The 23,209-nt window shown below is 44.7% G+C and overlaps 1 protein-coding gene across 6 annotated transcripts in view; it reads right to left on the reverse strand.

Moving 5' to 3' along the window:
- The window catches only part of PHLDB2 (pleckstrin homology like domain family B member 2), a 71,370-nt gene extending 48,637 nt beyond the window's left edge, over positions 1-22,733 (reverse strand). For 5 of the 6 annotated variants that reach the window (XM_082047724.1, XM_082047722.1, XM_082047725.1 and 2 more), the window contains exons 1-3: positions 22,666-22,733; positions 13,103-13,213; positions 8,376-9,718 (exon numbers count right to left, since the gene is read on the reverse strand). In XM_082047724.1, the coding sequence (XP_081903850.1) occupies positions 8,376-9,718; positions 13,103-13,151 (1,392 nt within the window). In that variant the 5' untranslated portion in view covers positions 13,152-13,213; positions 22,666-22,733. Of the gene's footprint in view, positions 1-8,375; positions 9,719-13,102; positions 13,214-21,276; positions 21,331-22,665 lie in introns of those variants that run through there. The other variant, XM_082047721.1, reaches the window with a different exon arrangement.
- Positions 22,734-23,209: the final 476 nt, after the last annotated feature.

Here is a 23,209-nt window from a genome sequence, read left to right on the forward strand (position 1 = left end):
CCCACATCACTCGCAGTTAAGAGCTGCATTTCTGAGCTGGAGACCCCATCTGAACCCATCCGTTTCCAAGCACTACCCAACCGAGAGAGCGCTGCGAGACAGAAATTTTGCCTTCAGGTAGCTTATTTCCAGGTTCCCACTGCAGGTTTCCTCTGAAGCCTCCTGTAATGGCAGCAGCAGGGACAAGCTGCTGGAATAGCGGAGCAGCTGTGGGGCAGCAATTGCAAGCTTGTATTTTCCACTAAATGGGTCCAGCAGATCCTGCAGGCATCCTTCAACCCCAAATGATCGACATAATTATAACTCCCCAAAGCCTTGTTCCCTCCAGGCAACCACTGCCAGACCCTAAGCCTCTTCCCTTACCCCTCCAACGCTACTATCCTCCCTCTTACTAAGACTTTTGGCCACGCATCCCAATTCCTAAAGCGCTGTGCAAGGGCTGGCTGGGATCACCGGTAATTACACAGCTCTCCCTGTTGTGACGGCACCGGGCCGGGCCCTTTCATACAGTCGTCGTAATGGTTATGGATGGGAAACATGGCATCAGGACATGGAGCCCCATCCTTCCCTGCAACAACAGGGGATATAGGGCTCTGCCAAGCCTCCATCCCTTCAATAATAATAGGAAATGGCAAATTTCAAAGCACAGCTGCTGCTCATCCTGGCTTAAGCACTCAGGTCAGGGGCTCTCACTGCAAACCTGCCCTTTGCTGAGCAGTCAAACAAACAAACAAAAATATGTGTGTGTGTGTGTATATATATATATATATATATATATATATATATATATATATATTCTTTCCGCTAGTCTCAGATGCTCAGGAAAGCTTAAAAATTGCTGGAAAACCTTTGCCAGTCTTAAAAAATCCTGATGAACTTTCAGACACATGGCAGAAATAAAGATATCTCTCACTTCTATTCTGACATGTGCCAAGAAGCTTATGGACAGGAAGCTCTGTGGTTATTTTATACGCCCTATTCTCATCATTTCATCTTGGCCAACTCATCCCAGCTCCAGCACACCTGCATTTAACTGTTTCCAGAACAAATTTCTGAGTCAAGCAGCGAGCAAGGAAAGCACCCCTGCAATGAAAAGTGCAAAAGCAGTAGCACATGGAAAATCCAGTCAATAATCTTGCAACACTGAACACAGCAGAGGGGAAAAAAAGGTACGTCAAAAGAAGGAAATTGATTTAAAATCGGCTCTGATGGGAGGGAGGGGTGCTAAATCAAGCCTTGAAAGCCTTTCAGTGAATTTTACCATAAAACATCCTTTCCAACAAACTAAAACATATCCATGTATTTTCAGTGAAGCTCTTACCTGCTAAGGAAAGGGGTACACAGGTCTTGTGCACTTTCTGCCTGAGCAGTTTCACTACTCCTGGCGCTGACAAAGCTCCACAGCACCTATGGATGGCTGCAAATTTAGGTGCTGAAGGAGAAGGGTGGGATAAGGGGATAATAACCCTCCTCTGTTACTGATTAACAATGACATTAAGAGACCTCCCTGGCACACTGTAAAGAAAAATATTCCAAAATAGCAGAGATAAATGCCTACCACTTTTTTTTAACAGAAAACCTATCAGTGACTCCTGGATTTGTTCATCTGCTGTATGTCACGTATATGAATTTTACAAATGCAGAGAAGTGATGCTGTATCTAGATACTAAGACAACACTTGGTTAATCAGCTGTGGCAAGCAGGAAGCTTTTTAGATAAGTGCCACTAGCAACTGGATAACCCCAGATTTCATTAAATATACATGTGCAGTCTGTCCTTTGTGACCGACACTAATGAGAATTATGGCTAGTCTGTGCAGCCAGGGCTCCCTTTGCCTGAAGAAGAGGCTGTTGCTTTTTTCAGCTATCAAACAGCAGCACTTTTCCACTGTTGCTCTTTAAAAACCTCACGGGCAGGCAAAAAAACAGCTTCACAGCAAAAGCTTAGAGCAGCAGCTGGTCAAAAAGGATGGGGGAGGAAAGAGGCAGAGAAACCAAAGAGGAAAGCAGCAGAAACACCCAAATGTTTCTTTTTCTTTATCCAGCACCCCACTGACAAGAGGCAGGAGAAAAGTTTCTCGCTCCTTCCTGCATTTCTAGTGAGCTGGTGATTTCACATCTGCCAGATACTGAGAAGTTTATTTTAAAGCGCAACTTGAACTGGGTCTTATCACAGCTCGCCCAACTCTTCTTCCCTTTCTGTCCAGTTTGCATCAGTTTCTCACTCAAGCCTCATTTATTTTCTCATCTTCAGCCCTGGCTGTTGCTATAATTACTGTTTTGGCCCTGAAGGTACCATTAGAAGCAGGGAATCCAGAAGAAGTTGCTGTAGCTCACGCTCGTCTCTCAGCAGTGATGTGCGGCAGCCCTTCCCAGCAGAGGCACCTGCCCGGGGCAGCACTGGGAGCAGGGGACAGGTGGTGCAGGGACCAGGCTGGAACACCTCGTCCTTACCTTCCCGGAGCAGGCACAGAAGAAATGGAACGGCAGAAAGCAGAAGAGATCAGTGTCAGTGAGTAGAGCCAGACTCCAGGGAGGAACCGAGCAGAGGACTTTCTGCATAATTAGCTGCCGATTCTGCAGGAACGTGTTGGGCTCCTGAGGAAACACTGTTGGCTTCCAAAATATCAGTGTTGTTCAAAGCAGTACCATTTTCCCCCTGCAGTACCTATGGGGATGCTCCTTTCAAATCACAGAATGCTAGGGATTGGAAGGGACCTCGAAGGATCATCTAGTCCAATGCCCCTGCCAGAGCAGGAACACCTAGATGAGGTGACACAGGAAGGTGTCCAGGCAGGTCTTGAATGTCACCAGAGAAGGAGACTCCACAACCACCCTGGGCAGCCTGTTCCAGTGCTCTGTTACCCTTACTGAGAAGAAGTTTCTTCTCATATTTAAGTGGAACCTCCTGTGTTTCAGTTTCTACCCATTGCCCCTTGTCCTACCATTGGTTGTCACTGAGAAGAGCCTGGCTCCATCCTCCTAACGCTCACCCTTTATATATTTGTAAACATTAATGAGGTCACCCCTCAGTGTCCTCTTCTCCAAGCTAAAGAGACCCAGCTCCCTCAGCCTTTCCTCATACGGGAGATGTGCCACTCCCTTAATCATCTTTGTTGCCCTGCACTGGACTCTCTCCAGCAGTTCCCTGTCCTTCTGGAACTGAGGGGCCCAGAACTGGACACAATATTGCAGATGTGGTCTCACCAGGGGAGAGTAGAGGGGAAGGAGAACCCCTCTCGATCTACTAACCACCCCCTTCTAATACACCCCAGGCTGAGGGCAGGAGCCTGAAGACTAGAGCTCCGGTGCCAAACTTAAGTGCTGTAAATGCAAACAGGTCTCCTGAAATTTATTTCTTCCTGGCCCATATTGTTCATTTGCATAAAACATATAGCTGCAATAACCAAGTATATGTAATCCATGCTTTGGATTATTAAAGATCCCACAGAAATGTTTTGGAACATAACTAAAACTGAATATTTCTGAAAATTTATTGACTCATCAGTATTAGTTATATTTTGAGGGGTTTCTTAATTCTATTATATGGCACTTGTTCATGTACTAAACCAAACTGATGTTAAGTAGCAATTCTGTAACACTATAGAGACTGTCAAATACTAGTGGTGGGAAAAATTGCCTTGATCTAGCCTTTGTCTACTTGGCTGGGATTCCTTTAAGAGGTAAGTCAGTTACACTTTTACATACAGCTTGGGTACTTTATGTTTAAAGGGTATATAAAAAGACACTGTGCCAATATAAATTTATAAAACATGTATATGAGGTTTTTCCAAGCTGTATGGGAGATTTACATAAGCTCTATTAACTATAATTTTAAAGCACTACCACCTTGAAAATTCCAAAGTATTTTCATTTCATTTTCCCCTCACATGAGCACATATTACTAAACTGTAATGAATGAAAACCGTGCGCAGGGATACTCTGTATTATTTCCTACTTGCTGAATAAACTTAATGAAATCCAATACTCTTCTGACTGTCGAAAAAGTAGACTACGGAACAAGCTCCCTGAATTTTATTATTGCTTGTTCAGGCATCGGTTGTATAAGCTGAAATCTCTTCCAGCACAATTCCTGCATCTAGTAAAACAAGCTATGTTTACAGATTGTGCAGACAGTGGGACTATGGAAGGTATCACACAGATACTGCATATGTAATTTTTAAGTACTTATCACCACCTAGAGGAAATACACTGTACTGCCTAAAAATAGAGCAGTAAAAAAAATCAAGCTCAGGGCTATTCATATGAGCAGGTATCAAAGAAAACAGATGGCCTTAATATATATCTGACTATGTTGTCTGTGCTGTTCCACCTCCAGCCTTCTCATGGGCTGAAGAGAAAGACTGCCTTTCAGTTCCTGAAGCTACCATAGCTGGGCTCTTATCTCAGATAGGAGAAAAAGAGTGAGATTTAAAAATAATAATAATAATAATAATAATAATAATAATAATAATAATAATAATAATAATAATAATAATAATAATGAAAAACTGAATAACTGAATCTCATTAAATATTCTTAGATCACGGTGATATTTTTTTTTTCCTTGTTTGTAAGGCTCTTGTGCCAGCTTCAGTAATAGCAAACTGGAGTAAAGCTTGTGTAAACATCCCCATGCTAAGATGCAATGTCCAGTCAGCTGGGCTGGAGAAGAGGCAGCAGCAGATTGTGACCCACCACCCCGCTGCTTGTGCAAGCTCCAGGAGCAACCTTGTGCCATCCCCCAGCACCCACCGGTTCCCAGTACTCAGTAAAATGGGAACTCTGGTTCCCCCTGGCTCCTCAAGTCACAGAGGAACAGGCTGGCAAAACACCAGTCTTCACAGCTAGTGCGGGTAAACCCAGCCACAAAAGGCAAGCCAAAAGGACAGAGAGAGGGAGAAACACCAAATCCTACACAAGCACGTGCATATCTTTTCTGTTTGGTGCATGGGACTGAATTACAACTCATACATTTAAATCATTCCAAAAAAATCCCTGCAATGTGTATTTTCACTATCTGCACCATGTTTAAAATTCTCTGTTTACTTCCTTAGGCAATGACAGCAGATCATTTGGCAGTAGCAGCAGCTCAAAATGCAAACTTCCAGAGGAACCTCTTGTCACTTAAAAAGCAAACTACGCACTGATAAAACTCATAGAATAATTTATATGGAAAATAAAAAGGAAAAAGTGAAAGTAAATAGATGAGGCCAAGGGCAGATACTAGGTCAGATAGCATGTGCACATATTTACTAAAACAAAAGCAAACCTAAACAAAACAAACACCACACATCCAGAAGTGAATATCAGGTATCAAACACAACACCCTAAAACTGCTCTGTGCCAGCAGGATAGCTACAGGGGCAGTGCTGGTGCAAACAAAGATGCTTTCCACTTCCTACCTGGGCCATGGAGCAGTCTAATCCTCTAGAAAGGAGGCTTCTGTTTCTGATGGAATTCTCTGAGCAGTCCTACACTTTTCTTCTGCCTGCCTTGCTTCAGGAGCAGAGAGGCTGACACTTGTGCATAGAGGGACTGTGTTCCCCTGCAACTACCTACCAGCTGCTCAATCTGAACTTTCAACCAGCACTGAAAACCCAAAGCACACAGTTTTGCTATCCACGAGTGCTTGGGTTTTGTTTCATTCACACCTTCCCCCGTCTCCCAAAAAAAAAAAAAAAGGGAGACCTGAGCAGACCTGGATCTCTAACCTTTGACCATCTCACTTGACACAAGGTGAGACTAAACTGCTCTTTGGAAGCTCAGGCTGGATATATGAAGACCCTGTTTGGACAAGCTCATGACGAGATCCACCCAGGAGGACAAAAATTAAACAAAATCAAAACAGGATAGACCCTAGTGTTCAAAGAACTCATGTGCATTTTCTTTTTTTTTTTTAATATATTCCTTCTTCTCAGAGATTTAAAAACCTATTTATGGCATTTTTCAGACTCTCAAACCACTGGAAGGAGTCACTGTCCTGATATTCAACTCTTCCACTAGATAACTCTAACAAAAGGGGAAAAAAAGTATTGAGCAGGATCCTGAACAGAGATCAACAAGGCAAGAGGAAGTTCCTTCATGTTCAAATTATATGCAACACAGGAAACTTCATTATTTTTTCAAAAACTTTAACATGCTTGGCAAAACAGTAGGCAAATGCTCTTTTTAAATAATCAGGGGACTTGAAGGAAGTATTGTCCAGCAAGAAAATAAATAGTGGGGTAGGAGGAAAACAGTCATATCTAAATAGAAAGTCAGAACAATTTTTAGCTTTACTGAATACTGAAAACAACCCCTTCCATCCTCCAACACACACACACACACACAAAAAAAAAAAGCATGCAGCGCTGCTCTCTTTGAAATACAAATACACTCCACTATGTTGTCTTTTATGACTGATTATCTCAGGTTTTACAGCACTACTGTCTGGAAAACCCTCTGATAAGAAGCAAACACCTCTTTGTACACAGAGAACTCCAGGGCCAAGGAGAAGAGCGGCGGTTTTCAAAGGGAGTGGAGGAAAGGCAGGGTGAAAGAAGCAGGAAGAAAAGAGAAACAACACATTTCTGCCAATGCTCCCCACTTCTGCATGCATAAAGCCCTGGAACCTTTTCTGAGCTGTCCAGCCACTTCCCCTCACAGCTGGCCCTCCTTGCTTCGGGGAGCCCAGCCCCTGCAGCCTCAAGGGCAGCGCACAGAGGTTTTTGGAGGTAGAAAGGGCAAGGCAGGGTGGGGGCACAGGCCCTGACACCCACCAAGACAGTAGAAGAGCAGGACCCGCCGCCCCCTCGCACCTGCATGTCAACTCTACAGCCCTGGCTCTAAGCAGGTAAAGATGAACATTTTCACATATTGCAAACCAACAGTATGTACCTTACTGAGTACAGCACTGAGAGGATTATGGATGACTGGATATTAGGAAGAACTTCTTCATGGAAAGGGTTGTCAAACACTGAAGCAGGCTGCCCAGGGAAGTGGCTGAGGCACCACCCCTAGAGGTGTTTAAAAGATGCATGGATTAGGTTCTCAGGGACATGGTTTAGAGGTGGACTTGGCAGTGATAGGTTAATAGTTTGACTTGACGATCTTCAAAGTCTTTTCCAACCAAAATGATTCTCTGAAAAAGCAGGCTCTTGCCTGTGTAACAGGCTCCTTACCAACTTGCATCAAGGATGTAGGTGGAAGGGGAGGGAGGGACCTGAATGGGTTACAGTCCTACAGCTGAACCTGCTCGCAGGTGAGACCTGTGGCACAGCACAGGCACCGGACCACTGCTGGTGGTCTCTGATGGGCAGCTGCTGCTCCTGCATCCCACCTCCCCACGGCTTTTCCCCCTCACCTGCCTGGGAAGTGGACTCCCCTGCAGGCTCTCGCTGTCTGTAGGCAAACCAGACAGGTTTAAGAGCATCCTATCCCCATTTTGCTCAAAACCATAAAGATTTGAATTAAAGCACACAAATTTCAAATTAATGTCTCAAATCTAAGATTCAGTAATACAAATTGGTCCATCTAATGAACCCAGTTTCTATGTGGACAATAAAAATCAGTACGATATGAGTGGATGTTAACAGGGTGAGACAGACTCTGCAGCCACTGCAAAAACTTTTCTCAAAGAAAGACTAAATGTACTCTCAGGGAAAGTTTAAATATGGAAGAGTTTCAACACACTTTGCGTATTCTGAAGACCATTTTTCTCCTACCCAAAAGCTGTTTTAATAATATATAAATTACATTTTACTGTCAAGTTTAATCCTGAGCTGAAGCAGTATGCACTGCTTTATGTTGATTAGAAACAAAGAGAGAAACTCTGTCACTTTCCTACTCTCCATTTCAGAAGGGGGAGAAGCAAGGAACCCTATACTTTAATGAAAATACTCAAAAGGAAAAACTACAACCAAGCAGACAAAACTCCGGTGACGGATGTTGAACCCACAGCAATGTTTACCTGACTCCACAGCACACAAAGCTCCAAGCGGCTTCTAGCGGAGACTCATTTTTTTTACCCACTTACCACAAAACAGTACGATCATCTAAAACAAAATGTGCTGGATTCCTGCAGTGCAATTTGTGAGTTTTTATGTACTTAGACATTTTAACAGAGCCCGCAGGATGACCAAACACAGTTTACATGGGTTCCAACATCTTTTTTTTTGAGATGGCTAGATGGTATTGTCTATCAAAGCTGTTACAGCAGCACACTACTTCAGCATTAGCTTCATGGACTGCAATAATAAACAAGGCATCTGAAGCAGACAACACATACATTTCAAAGCACAGTGCTTTGCTGTACCCTCCTGATGGCTATATCCAGGATGGACACTGTCCGCATGCTAACTGCCGTGAAAAACCAAGAGGAAAAGAAAAAATTACCAGCCGTTCCATCTCCTGCTCCCGAAGCCGCTCTTCCCTCTGCCTCCTGTGATAGTCCATTAGGTCTTCTCTTCCCGAAATTGAGCTAATGCTGTTCTTCCGCTCTCGCATGGACGTTTGCAGTGAGTTTGGCGTCTGTCTGTAACTTTCCAGATCTGGATCATCGAGTTCCACAGAACTATTGGAAAGGTTTCTTCGGGCAGAGAACGACCGGTCAAAATCCACGGGGGAGAAAGAACTACTGGGACTTGTTCCTGAGAGTCCAAGTCTATCGAAATCATCAGGAAGATATGGGGAAGAAGGTGCTAAAAGCATTTTCTTAGCAATTCGAGGGCTTGCAGGAACATTAAGAGTTGAACTGACATAGGGATTATTCCCTACAGAATTTGCATGTGGTGAAACCCCTGAGCTGCAAGAAAAATTCAGGTAATTATCAGCATCTAAAGCATTCTGAGGTAGATCTTTTTCTCCAAGTTTTTTCCTTTTAATATTACCCAGAGAGCTTCTGGGGGGCAAACTTAATGGCACCAGCTGGCTTTCCGTTGATTTATAAAGTCTGGGTAGGGAACGACTGTACATTCCCATATGACTTAGAGATCCACCAGAGTATTTCCTAGGCCGTGAACCCAGGTTCTCTATCATCACATCCTTGTGTTTAACTGGTTTCATGTGGAGGGCCAGGCTGTCCTCAGCATTCATCCTCCTGCCTTGCTTTGGGCTAGAAGGCATGCTGGCTGCCCCTGAATTGCTAGCAGGTGAAAGCATCAGCTCATTCCCCGAGCTTCCATTCCACATGGTCAGAAGAGAGCCTGAGATCTTCCTCGTCTCCAGCATTCCCGGGAAGTAGACGTTGTCATATGATTTGTTTTTCTGACTGTACTTTGAGTAGTGAAACTTATCCATGTGTCCAAGGGATTTTTCGTTTTCTCTGCTGGCATGAATATCAAAGTCTGTCCTTCCTAAACCGTATCCGCTGAGGGATGGAGACGTGCCTGATACAGAACCCAAATGCTTTACAGACATACTTTTTTCTGAAAGATATGGGCTTTCACAGGGGAACTGCTTGACTCCTTGAATTTTGGTAATAGAGTGTGCACTTTTAACACTGGAGGAAGGATGGGGTTTAACTGGCAGAGGTTGTGAAAGGGTTAAATAAGAGCCAGCATAGTCCCCATTTGTTTTAAATTTGAGAGTTGATGAATATTTCTTCGGGTTGAGGTTTTCCATAATATCCTGGAGACCATTTTCAAGGGAATTTGCCACAGAACCCTTTCCCAAACTAGCATTTTGTAATTCCATCTGGTTTTGTGTGTGGCTATACTCTGCCATAATCTTACTGGAATCTGTAAGGAAGAGAAAACAAGAAAAAAAAATTCACTAAATAAGTAAGCAGCCTCTTCCATGTGCATGTCTGCACATTAACTCGAAAATAACACTTTTTCTAATAATTACTGTGCTTATAATAAATGTCTCTCAGATCATTAAGCAAAGGAGGGTATGTACAACCCTCCCATCTCCATTTTCGCAGAAGATGTAGACTGGAAAAAAGCAGGGATATAAGGACAACACCAAATTCACACTACAAATCCACAACAGAGTCAGAAAGAGGCTAAACTCATCCTTTGGTGTCCCATCTCTTGCAGGACTCTGTGGCTCAGCCTTTATAATCCTGAGCCTCCTAGGATGTCCATGAAGTAAAGCAGCATTGCTGTGCTGATATTTTACAGCTGAGGAAGTGAAGTGCAGAGAGAAGATGAAAAGCTAAGAGCAGAGTAAAGAACTGAATATACATCTCCCCGGGCTCAGGATACAGAGGACAAGGTACTGCTCTGGACTACCTCTTCTTTTAACCTGTGCAGCTACTGCATCCAAGCCCCAAAATACCAATAAGCTCAATTCAAAGCTCTGGAAGAGTTTATCACAGTTGTGCTTATGCTGTGGGCTGTCGTGCAAAGCTTCTTGGGAAAGTACAAAGCTGAGGCACATTTTTCAAGGTGTTTCAGCTCAGTGCTCTCAAAATGCAAAGTTGTAACTGAATCTGCAAAGAGCACTTTAGTTAAAAGATAGCCTTAAGGAACTATGACACGAGGCCACATGACTTCATCCAAAACAACAAAAATCACACGACCATCAGAAACACTGACAGGGGTTTAAGGTTCCAGGTCTTAAAGCCTGTTCAGAATTATAATTCATATTCTGGAAGAGGACATTGACCGAAAAAGCCTCTGCTGTAGTGGATGTTATTGCTGAATGATGAGTGCAGCTCCAGCCTGCAGCTGAGTCCTGCTTCGCCGCAAGTGGAGACAGGATTTCAGCTCCTGACAGTGTCAGTCACTGCGGGAGATAAACAGGACCCCCAGCAGGCTTGCACTGAGACCTCAGCTGATGTAGGAATGGCACCATTAACATGCACAGCAGCTCCTCGAATGTGCTAGGCCATGCTTCGAACTAATAAGCCACTCTTAGGTGTCAGTTTCTGCAGTGCCAGCGAGCGTTGCTCCTGAAAATAAGGGTTAGATCTGGGATTTACTCTTGGCTCAGTCACATTTCACCTATTACTTCAGCCACCTCATGAGAAACCTAATCTCAGCTTGTCACTCGGCAGGAAAACCTAACAGCTGAATGTGTAAAGTGCCTTTAAAATCCTTGGAGGCAATACTTTAACCCCCTTGCAAGTACCACTTCAGACAATTATACAAACCTAGACACAAAACTTGCATTCCTGCCCCCCACCAGAGCTGACATGATCCAGTTCCATTGAGGATCACTAGGTTCAGGTATCTAGTGGAAGGTGGCAGTGCATTCTTTGAGTCGGTCCTCATTTCTGGGACCCTCCTTGCTAACAGGATAAAAAACCCTAGAACTCGTTACTATCGGGGGCATTATTCAATAGACCTCTGGTGCACAGGCTTCTTATATGCCAGCTGTGGCAAGTCTACGTGTGTAACAGCACATTCTCCTCAATTCTTAAGGAACAAACCCCTAAGTTTCAGAACAAAGGTAACCATCATTAATAATGTAATTGAATAGGCAGAAGATAAAAGGAGTCAGCATTAAGGTGGGGGGAAAAAAAAAAAAGTAATATCAAACACCTTCTTAGCCAGCCTAGTAGGCCTGGCTAAGCATGTGTTAATTACAAACTCTGCTAGCAGCCAAAAACATTAACTTGCAGCTTCAAAACCAAGCCTCAGGTTTACTGCTACACAGTATTTCATATTTTTATGCTGACTGAGATTTTATTTGCTGTAATTTTAACATGTTTGTTATGATGATACAACTAAGCTGCCTTTGAACCAGTAATTTCACAGAGCTCTCCATCAGACCATCATCACTGTGACCAGTGAAACTGGAGTTTCTTATAATTTGACATTTTACTTGATGTGTTTTAGCTGTTTTCACAACTATTGATCAACAGCAATGATGAAATTCAAATGAACAAAAGAAGGAACATGACCCACGTTCAACAGAACTCTTTTCAGAACAAGACAAAATCATCTGGAAAAGATAAAACATTCATCATACCAGTGGCATTATAAGGAAGAACAAGATGTAAAAGTTATTTAAGAGTACAGCTATAAAGCATAAGGTATATGTCTTATATACTTGTCAGTTTCCATCCTCCTCTCTCTTTCTCCTTCCCTCTTCCAAATGTCTCTTAAAATTGAAAGCTGATCACATATCAAAATTGTACTGTCCAAATCATAACTTGAATGCAGCTGAAGTTCAAATGTTTTTGCGTAAATCCCACTGACTCCCATACAAAAAACCTAGCAGACACATTAATGGGACATTAATAATTGTTTATTACTCCCTCGCAACACCAGTAGGGCACATTTAATTCTACGAAGACTGGATGCTTTTGCCAAAAACAAGTTAGCTCATGGAAACTTTCAGACCTGTTCACCACAGCAGTGAAGGGTTCATTGTACTTGAAATGCAAACAAGTCCAGTAAGAAAAGGTCACAATATCTATGTGAAGCCACCCAGATTCAACTTTTCTCTACTATACCTTATGCTGGTTCTTCTGCATTTTCAGTTCCAGCACCCCAGTGCCCACAATCATACAGTTAAATCCCAACTGGACTACAGCACGTATTTAGCTTAACCATAGCTGCTTCCCACAAACCAGATCTTGTTTGTCTTGTTTATTTTTAGGGTAATGTTTGGGATACAACTTCATGATTATGCGAGGATGCGTTACACATCCTGGTCGACATTGCCTTTGTGTGCAGCGATAGGGACCGGGGCCAGGAGCTCTGGCATATGCCATGCCCTGAACCCATCCTGCATCCAGGTCAGCTCCAGCTTTTCCTTGGTCACCTTCGGCACACAGCACAAGGCTCCTCTGTTTAGCAAAGTACGTGCACCTTGGAGCTATAAAGAATGAAATTTTCCCCATTTTTTTCTTCTTTTTTTTTTTTGTTGGTTTTTTTTTTTTTTTTTTTTTTTTTGTTTTCCTCCTCATTCCTTTTCTTCCTTTCCTGAGCTGTTTAGCTGGAGGTCACTGATATCTATTCCAGCCAGGCATTAAACTGATGGGGGAGGGCTGGCTATCTGCAGCGTATCCAGCAGCCTTATTTTGGCTGGTAAATGGAGTTAGACATGGAATAAAAACAGAGCACTGATCTTATCCATATGTCAGGACAATTAAAGGACCAAAGTCAATAACAAATTCTGAAAGATCTCAGTACATTTAAAAACAAACTTCATTTTTATTATTTGATTACCTGATCCAACATTCTGAAAGGAGGAGAGGTTACTTCTGTTCGGCATCATATTTGTCTTCTACACGATGGTTAAAAACAACACTAATTCAAGTTAGCAAGGTAAATTTTGACCTGCAAATAAAGTAACAAAAGAAGTGTTGTGTTAAGAAATGTATTCTGAGAACACTTTTCAAGTGCATAATATAGACAAAAATTGGCTTTTCTTATGGTCAGATTTCCAGAGACAACTTAAAGAGAAATATGTAAAAGATGTTTGGAAATGGCACTCCATGTTTAACATGGAGACTGTGAAAAAAACTGACTGCAGTTGTTTTATTAGTTTAAAGGCTATATCTATGATGCTGACTCTGTGAAGGCAGTTACTAGTCACAGATCCCGAGTTTTGTCTGCATTCCTGTGGCTGCCTTAAGAAATCATTAACAAGGTTGGACTTTCCTACAGATTTTATTTTTGAAAGCCCATAGCTCACTTTCAGCCCACACAACACCAGCATCCTGCAATCACAAAGAAACCTATGCAAAAACAGGTATGTGATCCAAAACACATAAAATGTTTTGGCGTACAATGATTTCTGAGGTTCCAAAGAAGCCAGACTAGGAATGCAAAGTGACTCTTTAAAGTTTATTAAAAAAAAAAAAAAAAAAGAGAGGTTACAAGATAGACTTGGCTTAAAAGAAACACCAAAATTAAATCCCAGTCACTAAAGGCTAAAATTAAATCAGAATCCAAATAGAAGATCTCAAGTGAGTTCTTCTATTAAAAGATTTTTTTTTAAATACACACATCTGTTTTTAAAAGGTCGACAAAAAACTGCATCAAGTTGACAAAATTAATGGTGACCATCTGTAGGTCCTCTGGGCTTTAACTCTGGACAAGCAAATAGAAACGCGGCAGAAAAACAAATGAAGAATGGAGACAGATGTCTGGGGCCATCTAGAGACGAGGCACCTATTTAATTAACCGCAGTCATCACAGCTGCAACATTTCAGGTCTCGGCTGCAGAGACTTCCCATGCCATGCTTTTTCACCTTATTCTCCTGGAAGGACAGCCCTGGGAGCCAGCCGGCTGCTCATCCCTGCAGACGGAGGCTCCTTCACTGTGACCTCTGGCTTCTCTCTCACCTGCCCCCCACGAGGTGCCCTCCCATGGGGGCCAGGCCCTGTCTCTCCCCTCTGCTCCCCCAGGAATCCCCCTGCGCTGGTCTCAACCTTACAGTGCTTTTTGTTTCTCTGCAGAGGTCATTTCTTTCTCCTACAGAAAGTTTCCACCCCATCAGGCACCTCTCGCAGCAAGAGCTGGGCTTCACCCTGACAGTCTCTTCCAAAGGGGCACATGGAGGACAGTGAGGTGATTCAGGACAGCCAGCATGGCCCCACCAAAGGCAAGTCCTCCCTGAGCAACTCAGTGGCCTTCTACAGTGGAGTGACTATCTCAGCAGAAAAGGGAAGAGCTACAGATATCACCTGAGCTTCTCTAAGGCCTTTAATGTGGTACCCCACAATGCTCTTCTCTAAATTGGAGAAGTATGGATTTGATGGATGGACTGTTCAGTGGATGAGGAATTGGTTGGATGGTCTCATCCAGAGCGTAAGGGTCAGCAGCTCAATGTCCAGATGGAGACTGGTGACAAGTGACGTCCCTCAGGGGTGCATATTAAGACCAGTACTGTTTATACCTTCATCAATGACGTAAATAGTGGGATTGAGCGCACCCTGAACAAGTTTGTGAATGACTCGAAGCTGAATGGTGTGGTTGACACAACTGAGGGACAGGATGCCAGCCAGAGGGACCTGGACAAGCTCAAGAAGTGGGCCCATGCAAACCTCATAAGGTTCAACAAGGCCAAGGTGCAAGGTCCTGCACCTGGGTCAGGGCAATCCCTGGTATCAATACAGGCTGGAGGATGAAGGGTTTGAGAGCAGCCGTGCTGAGAAGGACCTGAGGGTACTGGTGGGTGAAAGTTTGGACATGAGCCAGCAATGTGCACTTGCAGCCCAGAAGACCAATTGTATCTTGGGCGGCATCAAAAGGAGTGTGGCCAGCAGGTGAAGGGAGGTGATTCTGCCCTTCTGCTCTGGTGAGACCCCACCTGGAGTCCTGTGTCCAGCTCTGGAGCCCTCAACACAGGAGAGACATGGACCTGTTGGAGAGGGGCCAGAGGAGACCACAAAATGATCAGAGGGCTGGAACAGCTCTGCTGTGAGGACAGGCTGAGGGAGTTAGGGTTGTTCAGCCTGGAGAAGAGAAGGCTTCAGGAAGACCTTATTGTGGCCTTTCAGTACTTAAAAGAACGCTTATAAGAAAGATGGGGATACACTTTTTAGCAGGGCCTGTTGCAATAGGACAAGAGCTAATGGTTTTAAACTAAAAGAGGGGATATTCAGGCTAGATATAAGGAAGTAATTTTTTACAATGAGGGTGGTGAGACACTGGGACAGGTTGCCCAGAGAGGTGATAGATGCTTCGCATCCTCCAAACTCAAAACCTGCATAGCATCCCAGGCACTCTCCTTGCCCGGAGTGGGGCTGGGGGCTGCCTGCAGACCCCCGGTAGGGCTGGGTCTGACAGGCAGTTGACCCAGCAAGAGCTAACAGCAGTTCACCCACTTGTTGAACCAGCTCTCTGCTTTTTGCCTGCCTACGAAACATGAAGGACTGGGACAGAAATCCTGTTAAAACCCCCTCTATGTTGCCATCTTGGCATATTGCTTGTGTAATCGCTATTAAAAATACTGTACTTCAAGCCCAGAGCTCCCCAGAAAAGAACCAAAAATTTAACTTTTCAGGACATGTTCAAGTTGACACAGAAAACTAGTGACTTTCAACATCTCACGCTGTTCTGTAACAAAAGTGTAATCATATCATCAAACAGAAAACTACAATATGGACAACTTGGAATTAAAAGACAGAATAAAGTGTTGCTTTAAAAGAAAGGAAAAGATATAATTAGATTTCCTGCATCTCTATTATTGCTGCTTTATGGTCAAAGTCATTAGTAAGATCACAAAAAAATCCCATCCTCTCTGTCTCATAAGATGATGGTTACCTCTTAATCAATGTGACAAACAGTAAAGAGAGAATAGCTGAGAGGGAAGGGTTTCTAAGTAATTGAAAATTCTATCTTCAGTTCAGTTTGGTGAATACCTGTGCTCGCTAACAGGCAAAACGAAGAATGTATTTTTAAGGTTAAATATTTATACGGTTTCGGTTCAAGTCTGAGAACTCATTACACATCTCTCTTCTTAAAGGATGAGAGATCAGAGAAGTCGTCACCTAGCAATAATTGGATTTTTTGGACGAAGAACTTTCTAAAACTCTGTTGTGAGCATAAACAATCAACAATTGATGAATTCATGAACTAAGTAAATGAACAGCTCAAAAATCAACAGTTTATCTGCTCACATGAAACCATGTCCTTTCAGATGAGGGTTATGCAGGGCCTCATCCAACAACCAGAAAGCCTGACTCTCATTACAGAGCACATGCGGCGCTCTGCCTTGTCTGGAATGAAGCAAAATGATTTCATCTGGGATTTATAAAGTCATCTGAAGTGAATGTATACAGCATTACCAATCATGTTTCATCTCTACAGTGCCCAGGCCAAATTAAGTTTTGTTTCACTGACAACCAGAAGAAACAGTGATTCACAACTCAAACAGGCGGCGAGTCAAACAAAGGATTCCAGTTCTGAGATATTATAACACAGGGTGGCTTAACAGTAAAAACTTATTTCCCTCAGCATAGGAGCACGGGCACGCAGCCCAACCAAACCACAGGTACAGTTCTACCCAGTGCTTAGTCCATTCAGTTAGGGTGATGTTTTCTCACCTTATGGTTTCTCTCCCCTTTCTTTACTGCTGCCCAGGGTGATGCCACCTCTCTTTGGCAGGGTCTGCTGTGGCACCCACTTTGCCCTTATATTACCAACTGAGTCAGCTGCAATGCCTCAGGCACTGCTAAAGTGCTCCTCTGACTGAAAATAAACAGTCCATTTTAAACAAAGCTCTCAAATTTGGCCATCTCTCCTTTAAGGCTTTTCTGTACTTCACTGTTTCTTCATTTTCAGCTTCTCGCAAAACATCACCAGTGGTTCCCAGCATCTCCTGTCTCTGATACCTCTTTGTAAACTCCTACAGCAGCATAATACACCCACAGAACAGAGATGAGACCTCATGTGACAGAGGGCAAGGACAAAAACTCATCATTGCCACTGTCCGCACAACATCATTAAAGCTTCATTTGTTCTGAAACCAGAAGGTTTCCAAATGATAAGGACTTGTTTCAGCTTTTACAATAAAACCCAGGATGTTTTGGAAACAAGAAAGCCCCCTAAATTTTTCCACCCTGAACAAAATTTGGTGAATGAGTGCTGATGCCTTCGGTGCCTGGAGATGTAACTTTTCCACAGTACAGCACACCTAGGTGTTAAATGGACTGCTCCATTACAAAGCTGATTTACCTTTTTCATGCATAATCTGAGGGCAATGTACTTGTCCTGATTAAATCAAGCCTGTTTATTTCCCCTGACTTACTCTGTTTACAAACAAAAGTCCTAATAGGCTCAAACTGATGGGAGAATAAAACTCACCAGGATCTGTAGTTTACCTCTAAAAACACTGAGGTGCAAATCCATCTTTCCCCAGCCCCTGAAAGCCTAGTGTCAAACCAAAACAATATAATCATAGAAAGGCACCCACATAATTTGGTGGAAATTCAGAGAGAGCATGGCCATCTCTGCCAAAAACTGGGCAACTCAGCAAGGCTGTTATCTAAAGGTTGCCTTAAACATCCTTCTTCATTTCCTCCTCCTCCTCCCCCACAGCACAATACAGTAGGACTCAGGCTACAGCTAATTGCCTGCCAGCACAGCCCTGAAATCGGCTCAGTCCCTGGCTTTTCACCATACAGGTCTGAAACGCATTGGTCCCCGTGAGGCAAGTGAGCGCAAGATCTGGTTACGGGCACAGGGAGTTTCAGTTCCCAAAGCTCACAGCATGGCACCTTCGCCAACACCAAATAAATTAAATATCAAATATCTGTGAATCAGATTTGACTAAGTCACTCCCCCGCAATCCTGCAGGTTTCCGATGTGGAAAAGGGAGCGGCAGAGGAAGTCGCTCTTGTGGCTTATCTCTTCCTCTGAGAAATTATCATGTTGGATATTAGAGAAGGTACAGAAAAAGGGCAATGCAAAAACAGAAAACAGCCTAAATAACTTTATTCCCCTGATAAACCACATCTATTTTACTGGAATAACTACCCCAACTACTCCACAAATTGCACCCAAATACAATATTTTTAATTATTGTGTCCTGCTGTATAAGCATGATTCTCTCCTTGACAAGGACTGATGTTGTAGGCACTGTAAAATCAATTGCTCTTGCCAGTAGACAGAAACCACATAATCACTTTAATCACATAATGATAACTGACAATTTTAAGGGCACATCAAAAATGAAAACATTCATTACCATGTAAATACTGTAGTTCGGTGACTACAAATTGGGATTTAAACCATTGACACAAGAGACACTGACTACTGAGTGTGTCCAAATAAAAATGACAGTGGAAATGTTGAAGCTCTGTAACTTCTGTGCCATAATAGCTACTCTTACCTGAAATTGAAACTAGTAAAGTACACATTTCACTGAATCTGATATCATTCCTATGCATTTGGAGGGCAAACAATTAGACCGCTTACTCAAAGCACCTTATTTTAATAGACAACATGGCCTCCTCCTTACTTTGCAGTCACACAAACCACTGTTGCGCCTGGACTAGTTCACTGAAATCAGTTGAGGCAAGAAGGAGAGTTGATTCTTTTCTGCCCAAACAAAATCCACCAACAGGCAGAAATGCATTAGAATAGATCTCCGTTAAAACAATGAACTCCTTTCTTAATGCAGAAAAACAGGGCTGGCAGAGGACAATCCAACCTCAAGTCATACTCATCTTTTCTGTCTTGGTACCGTTCTGGTAGTTAAGCTTAAGAGTCAGTTATCTGACCCAGGGACTAATTCATCTCACTCCAGTATTGATGGACTCCCAGGTATTATTCTGTCACTATTTCATTAACTTCTTTCATACTGAAAATCTGAGCATGCTCAAAAGATTTGGAACTTGAGACTTAAAAACTGCACACAGACATGGCAAACAGAAAGCTCTGCTGGTCGCTGGTGGATTGTGATTGCTTACAACTCATTGTGCAGCCTAACAAAACTCAAAATTATTTATGTACATTTGTTTCTACACCAGCTATCTTGTTAATTCTAAATTAATTATCAGTCTTGAAGCCCAGGAAATAAGAGACTTTCTTCACTTAAAATTTCAGGAAGGCGGTTGAGTGAAAAACTATTGTGAATCCAAATTCACACTGCACAGGAGCAGAGAGGCCCTAAAGAAAAGTTTCTCCTTTCACATCCTAACTGACAGGATAAACTTGCCTCTAGGATGCCTCTAACAAATTCAATGAGAGCTTGCTATACACAGTAGGTAGGTAAGTCCAAGAAAATCTAAGCAGCTAGAAAAACTAATCAGAACAGCTTTAAACATAATCTACTCTCTTTTTCTTTTTTTGGCCTTCTTGGATGTCCTTACCACTTTTTTCCTGTCTGTTGCATTTTCTCACTCTCTCAGGCAACCTCTGCCCATGATCTGCTTTCCTCTGTGCTGATTTCTTTCACCGCCACTTTGTGCCTGTCACTTCCTTTCCTCAATCACTTCCCTCCAGTGCCCACTTATTCTGACAGTTTCTGTCTCTCTTATTTCTTTCGTCCATTTCTCCACAATTTGTCTCCTTCCAGAGATGCTTGCCCCATATTTCCAAATGTCCCCTCCAGCTCTGTAATGCTTCTTCATTTTCCAGCGCTCTCAGGGTAGTGAGCATGCCCTCAGACTAAATGCTTCTCATCACACTTGCTTGGCAAACCACATCATGACAGTGACAGCTCCAGTGGCATCCACTGTGGCTGTTGTGCTACCAAGCCATGGGCCTGCCTGCACAAATGCAGGGCAGCGTTTATCAGCAAGTCCCAGGACTGCGCTCCCTTGAGCAAAAAACACAGGTACAATACCTGCAGTTGCACCATTTAATTTAATTAAGGCGGTTAAATAAAGTGCTTCACTTAAAAACTGACCCCACCTGCATGAGATTCAAGTACGAAAAAACACACCAGGTCACATTTATAGAGTTCATTCCCATATTGCAGTCTCTGGAGGACCTTCTATGGGGGAAAACTCCTCCTGGATCTCCATGGCACCTTGGATGTGTTCCACCAGTCCAATGCAACCTAAATTAACAGCATCTGCTCTGAACACCCCAAACAGGGTATCATCTTATACCTGTTTAGTTAACTCAAAGAGAAGCAGTGTTTGCTATACTGGCAGTTACTACACCTCAGAATTAACTGTTTTAACAAATAAAAATTGAGAGAATACACACCACGTGTAGTGAACACAGCACTAATTCCTTCATAAACAATCACCAGCACTTTCCCCCACCCACTTCCATTATTTCGTCTTTTCTCTGAATCTTCAAGTGGAAAAGATAGACAAGATTTTCCCATCCAAAACCCTTTAGCCCTTCTGATCCAACTCCAGCCTCAATGTGTACCTCCAATCTTTACTTCACCCATCCTCTGCTTCCTATCTAAAGGACAAAATACTCCAAATTTTTCATGATGGACTTTGCTCCTTCCAAACAATGGTCAACTGGTATCTTTGCATAGTTTCAAGGAGCTAGTTGCTAACTGTATCTGATAAGCACAGACAGCAACTGATATGGAAAAAATGGAAAAAATTACTACTCTTCCTGTCCTGGTTGCAGACTTCCATTCCATCAGTAAAAACACGGACACACAAAAGAGTCATTTTAGTCAGTTTGTCAAAATGGAAGGGAAATAAATTTCTAGTGTGGAAAAGGAACTGCGTAAACCAACCAAAACAATATACTGTTAGCTCTGGAAATTATAAGGTGTTATTATCTGACCACCCTAAAAGTAACTCCTGTGTTACTCTCTTAGTTGAGCCTACCCCTCCCCTTGACAGCAAAGGGAGGCATTCCTCCATGTTCTGATAATTTAATCTCCTTTCTCTCCTACATCGCTTCCTTCTGCTGTCGGAAACCAAGCCCATCCTCCTCCTTCACAGTTCCATTTGGTACTACCATGCCTTACCTCCTCCCATCTCTCTTCTTTTCCCACGTTAATATCTTATATTGGGGACCACATCTATGAGAATACAGAGAAAGAAAACAATTGAGAAGTCCACCAGATGTGAGAACTTGCAAAATTGCCTCTTTCTTGTTTCCCTCTTCCCCTGACACAGCGCGAATGTGCAGCACAGAGATGAAATATTCACCATGTTCTGACTGGCAACACGTCCACTCTGCTGCCCTGGAGATGCAGACACGGAGGATTCGGGCACGTGCAGAGTCAAGGCACGCAGACGTGACGACACGTTGACAAGATGAGCATTTTGGGGAAAAGGAACTGGTGACAAAAGCCATGTGTTTAAGATCACACAAGCACTCAGTGGCAGGAGCAGAAAGCCCATCTCTCGAGCCTTTATGTAAGCACAGCCAGTCTATTTACATTTCTGCACATGGGGAAATTCCTCAGGCAGCTTTGGGGTGGGAGGACAAGAGACCGCTGCTTTCCAGCCCATTCCTCCTTTTGCTGGTGGGCAGCAGGTAGCCTTCCAAAAGGGCTCCCATCTCCAAGCTGAACTTACTGAGCGTGCGGCTCCGGGAGACACTAAAACACACCCCGGCTCCGGTTGCTGACAGGGCTACACGAGGGGTGACTTACCAGCTCTAAATCTGTCAGGGGAGACCGAGCCCAAACCCCTTGATTTCCGCAAGCCAATCAGACGTAATGCCGGATTCTCGTTGCTAAACTCCAGCGTTGCCGAGACAGCATCCATCACCAGCCCAGCCCTGGGAGAAACCCATCTCCGCTGGGCACAGCAGCCGTCGCACCGCCGCGGGAGGCTTTGAAAGCCACCAGCCTAACAAAGAAGCGCGGACAAAGAGCCCTGTCCTACGTCTTCCCCACTACCAGGTAGATGATTGACGACGGAAAACCAAACCAAGCCAAGCCAAGCCCCGCGGTTCCTTCCTTGTCTCCTCAGCCCACGGACGCCCCCGCCGCCGGCCGGGGCAGCGGCTTTGTTCGCCGGCGGGGACGCGGGCAGCGCCCGCCAGCACCGAGGAGAAACACCCGGACAAAGAGGGAGACGCGACCGGCGCCGAAAGGGGCACGGGGGGAGCTCCGTCTCTTTTAGCTGCCGGGTCTCCGCCGAGCCGGGCGGCAAGACGGGACCCCAGCCGCAGTCACCCACCAGAAATGCGAGCGGGGTGGGGGGGTTGTGGTGACACAAACTCCCCTGAAAGTAGCCAAAGACCGGGGACAGCTATGACCAGCTGAGCCGGCGTCAGCCCGGGCTCTGCGTGCCCGGGAGGGACCTTCTCCCCATCCCCGCGGGCAGCCGAGAGCGGAGCCGCCGCCGCCCGGGAGCGCTACAGCCACCCCGCAGGACGGCGCTTCCCCCAGCCCCGCACTCACCACCAACACCGCCGCTGCCTCCTGCCGCCGCTGCCCGCCGCGCATCCCGCTGCCCGCCCGGCCGCTGCTGCTGCTGCTGTGAGCGTCGCCTCCCGCCTCCCCCCGCCGCTGCCGGGAGCCGCCCCCCGCGCAGCAGCCAGCACCGCCCCACGCAGGGGCGCGCCCGCCCCCCGGCGGGGCTGGGGCGTGGGGCACCCCCGCCGGCGGAATGGTTCGCTCCCCTCAGGCCGGGGTCGCGGGAGCGGGGCAGCCGAAGGGGAGCGGGAATGGGGGTGGGGGGTAGAAGGTAGACGGAGGAAAAGAGGGAAACCGGCGCGGAGGGACCTGAAGTGCGGACTGGGTGCTTGGCAGAGGAGGTAGCGGGGTCTTGCCGGGGCCGCTACCCGGGGGACAGCCGGCGGAGGGGCCGCCGCGGACGCTTCACGCTCCATAAATGTGAATCGCCAGGCAATTTCCTGCCATGAGATTAGCTGAGCAAACAGGGCGGCTCTGGGAGGGTGCGGGCACGGTTTTCCTTGCCTGGGGCTGGGGTTGCGTTTACCTG

Source organism: Streptopelia decaocto (genome assembly GCF_964273445.1).
Source record: "Streptopelia decaocto genome assembly, chromosome: 1".
Classification (NCBI taxonomy): domain Eukaryota; kingdom Metazoa; phylum Chordata; class Aves; order Columbiformes; family Columbidae; genus Streptopelia; species Streptopelia decaocto.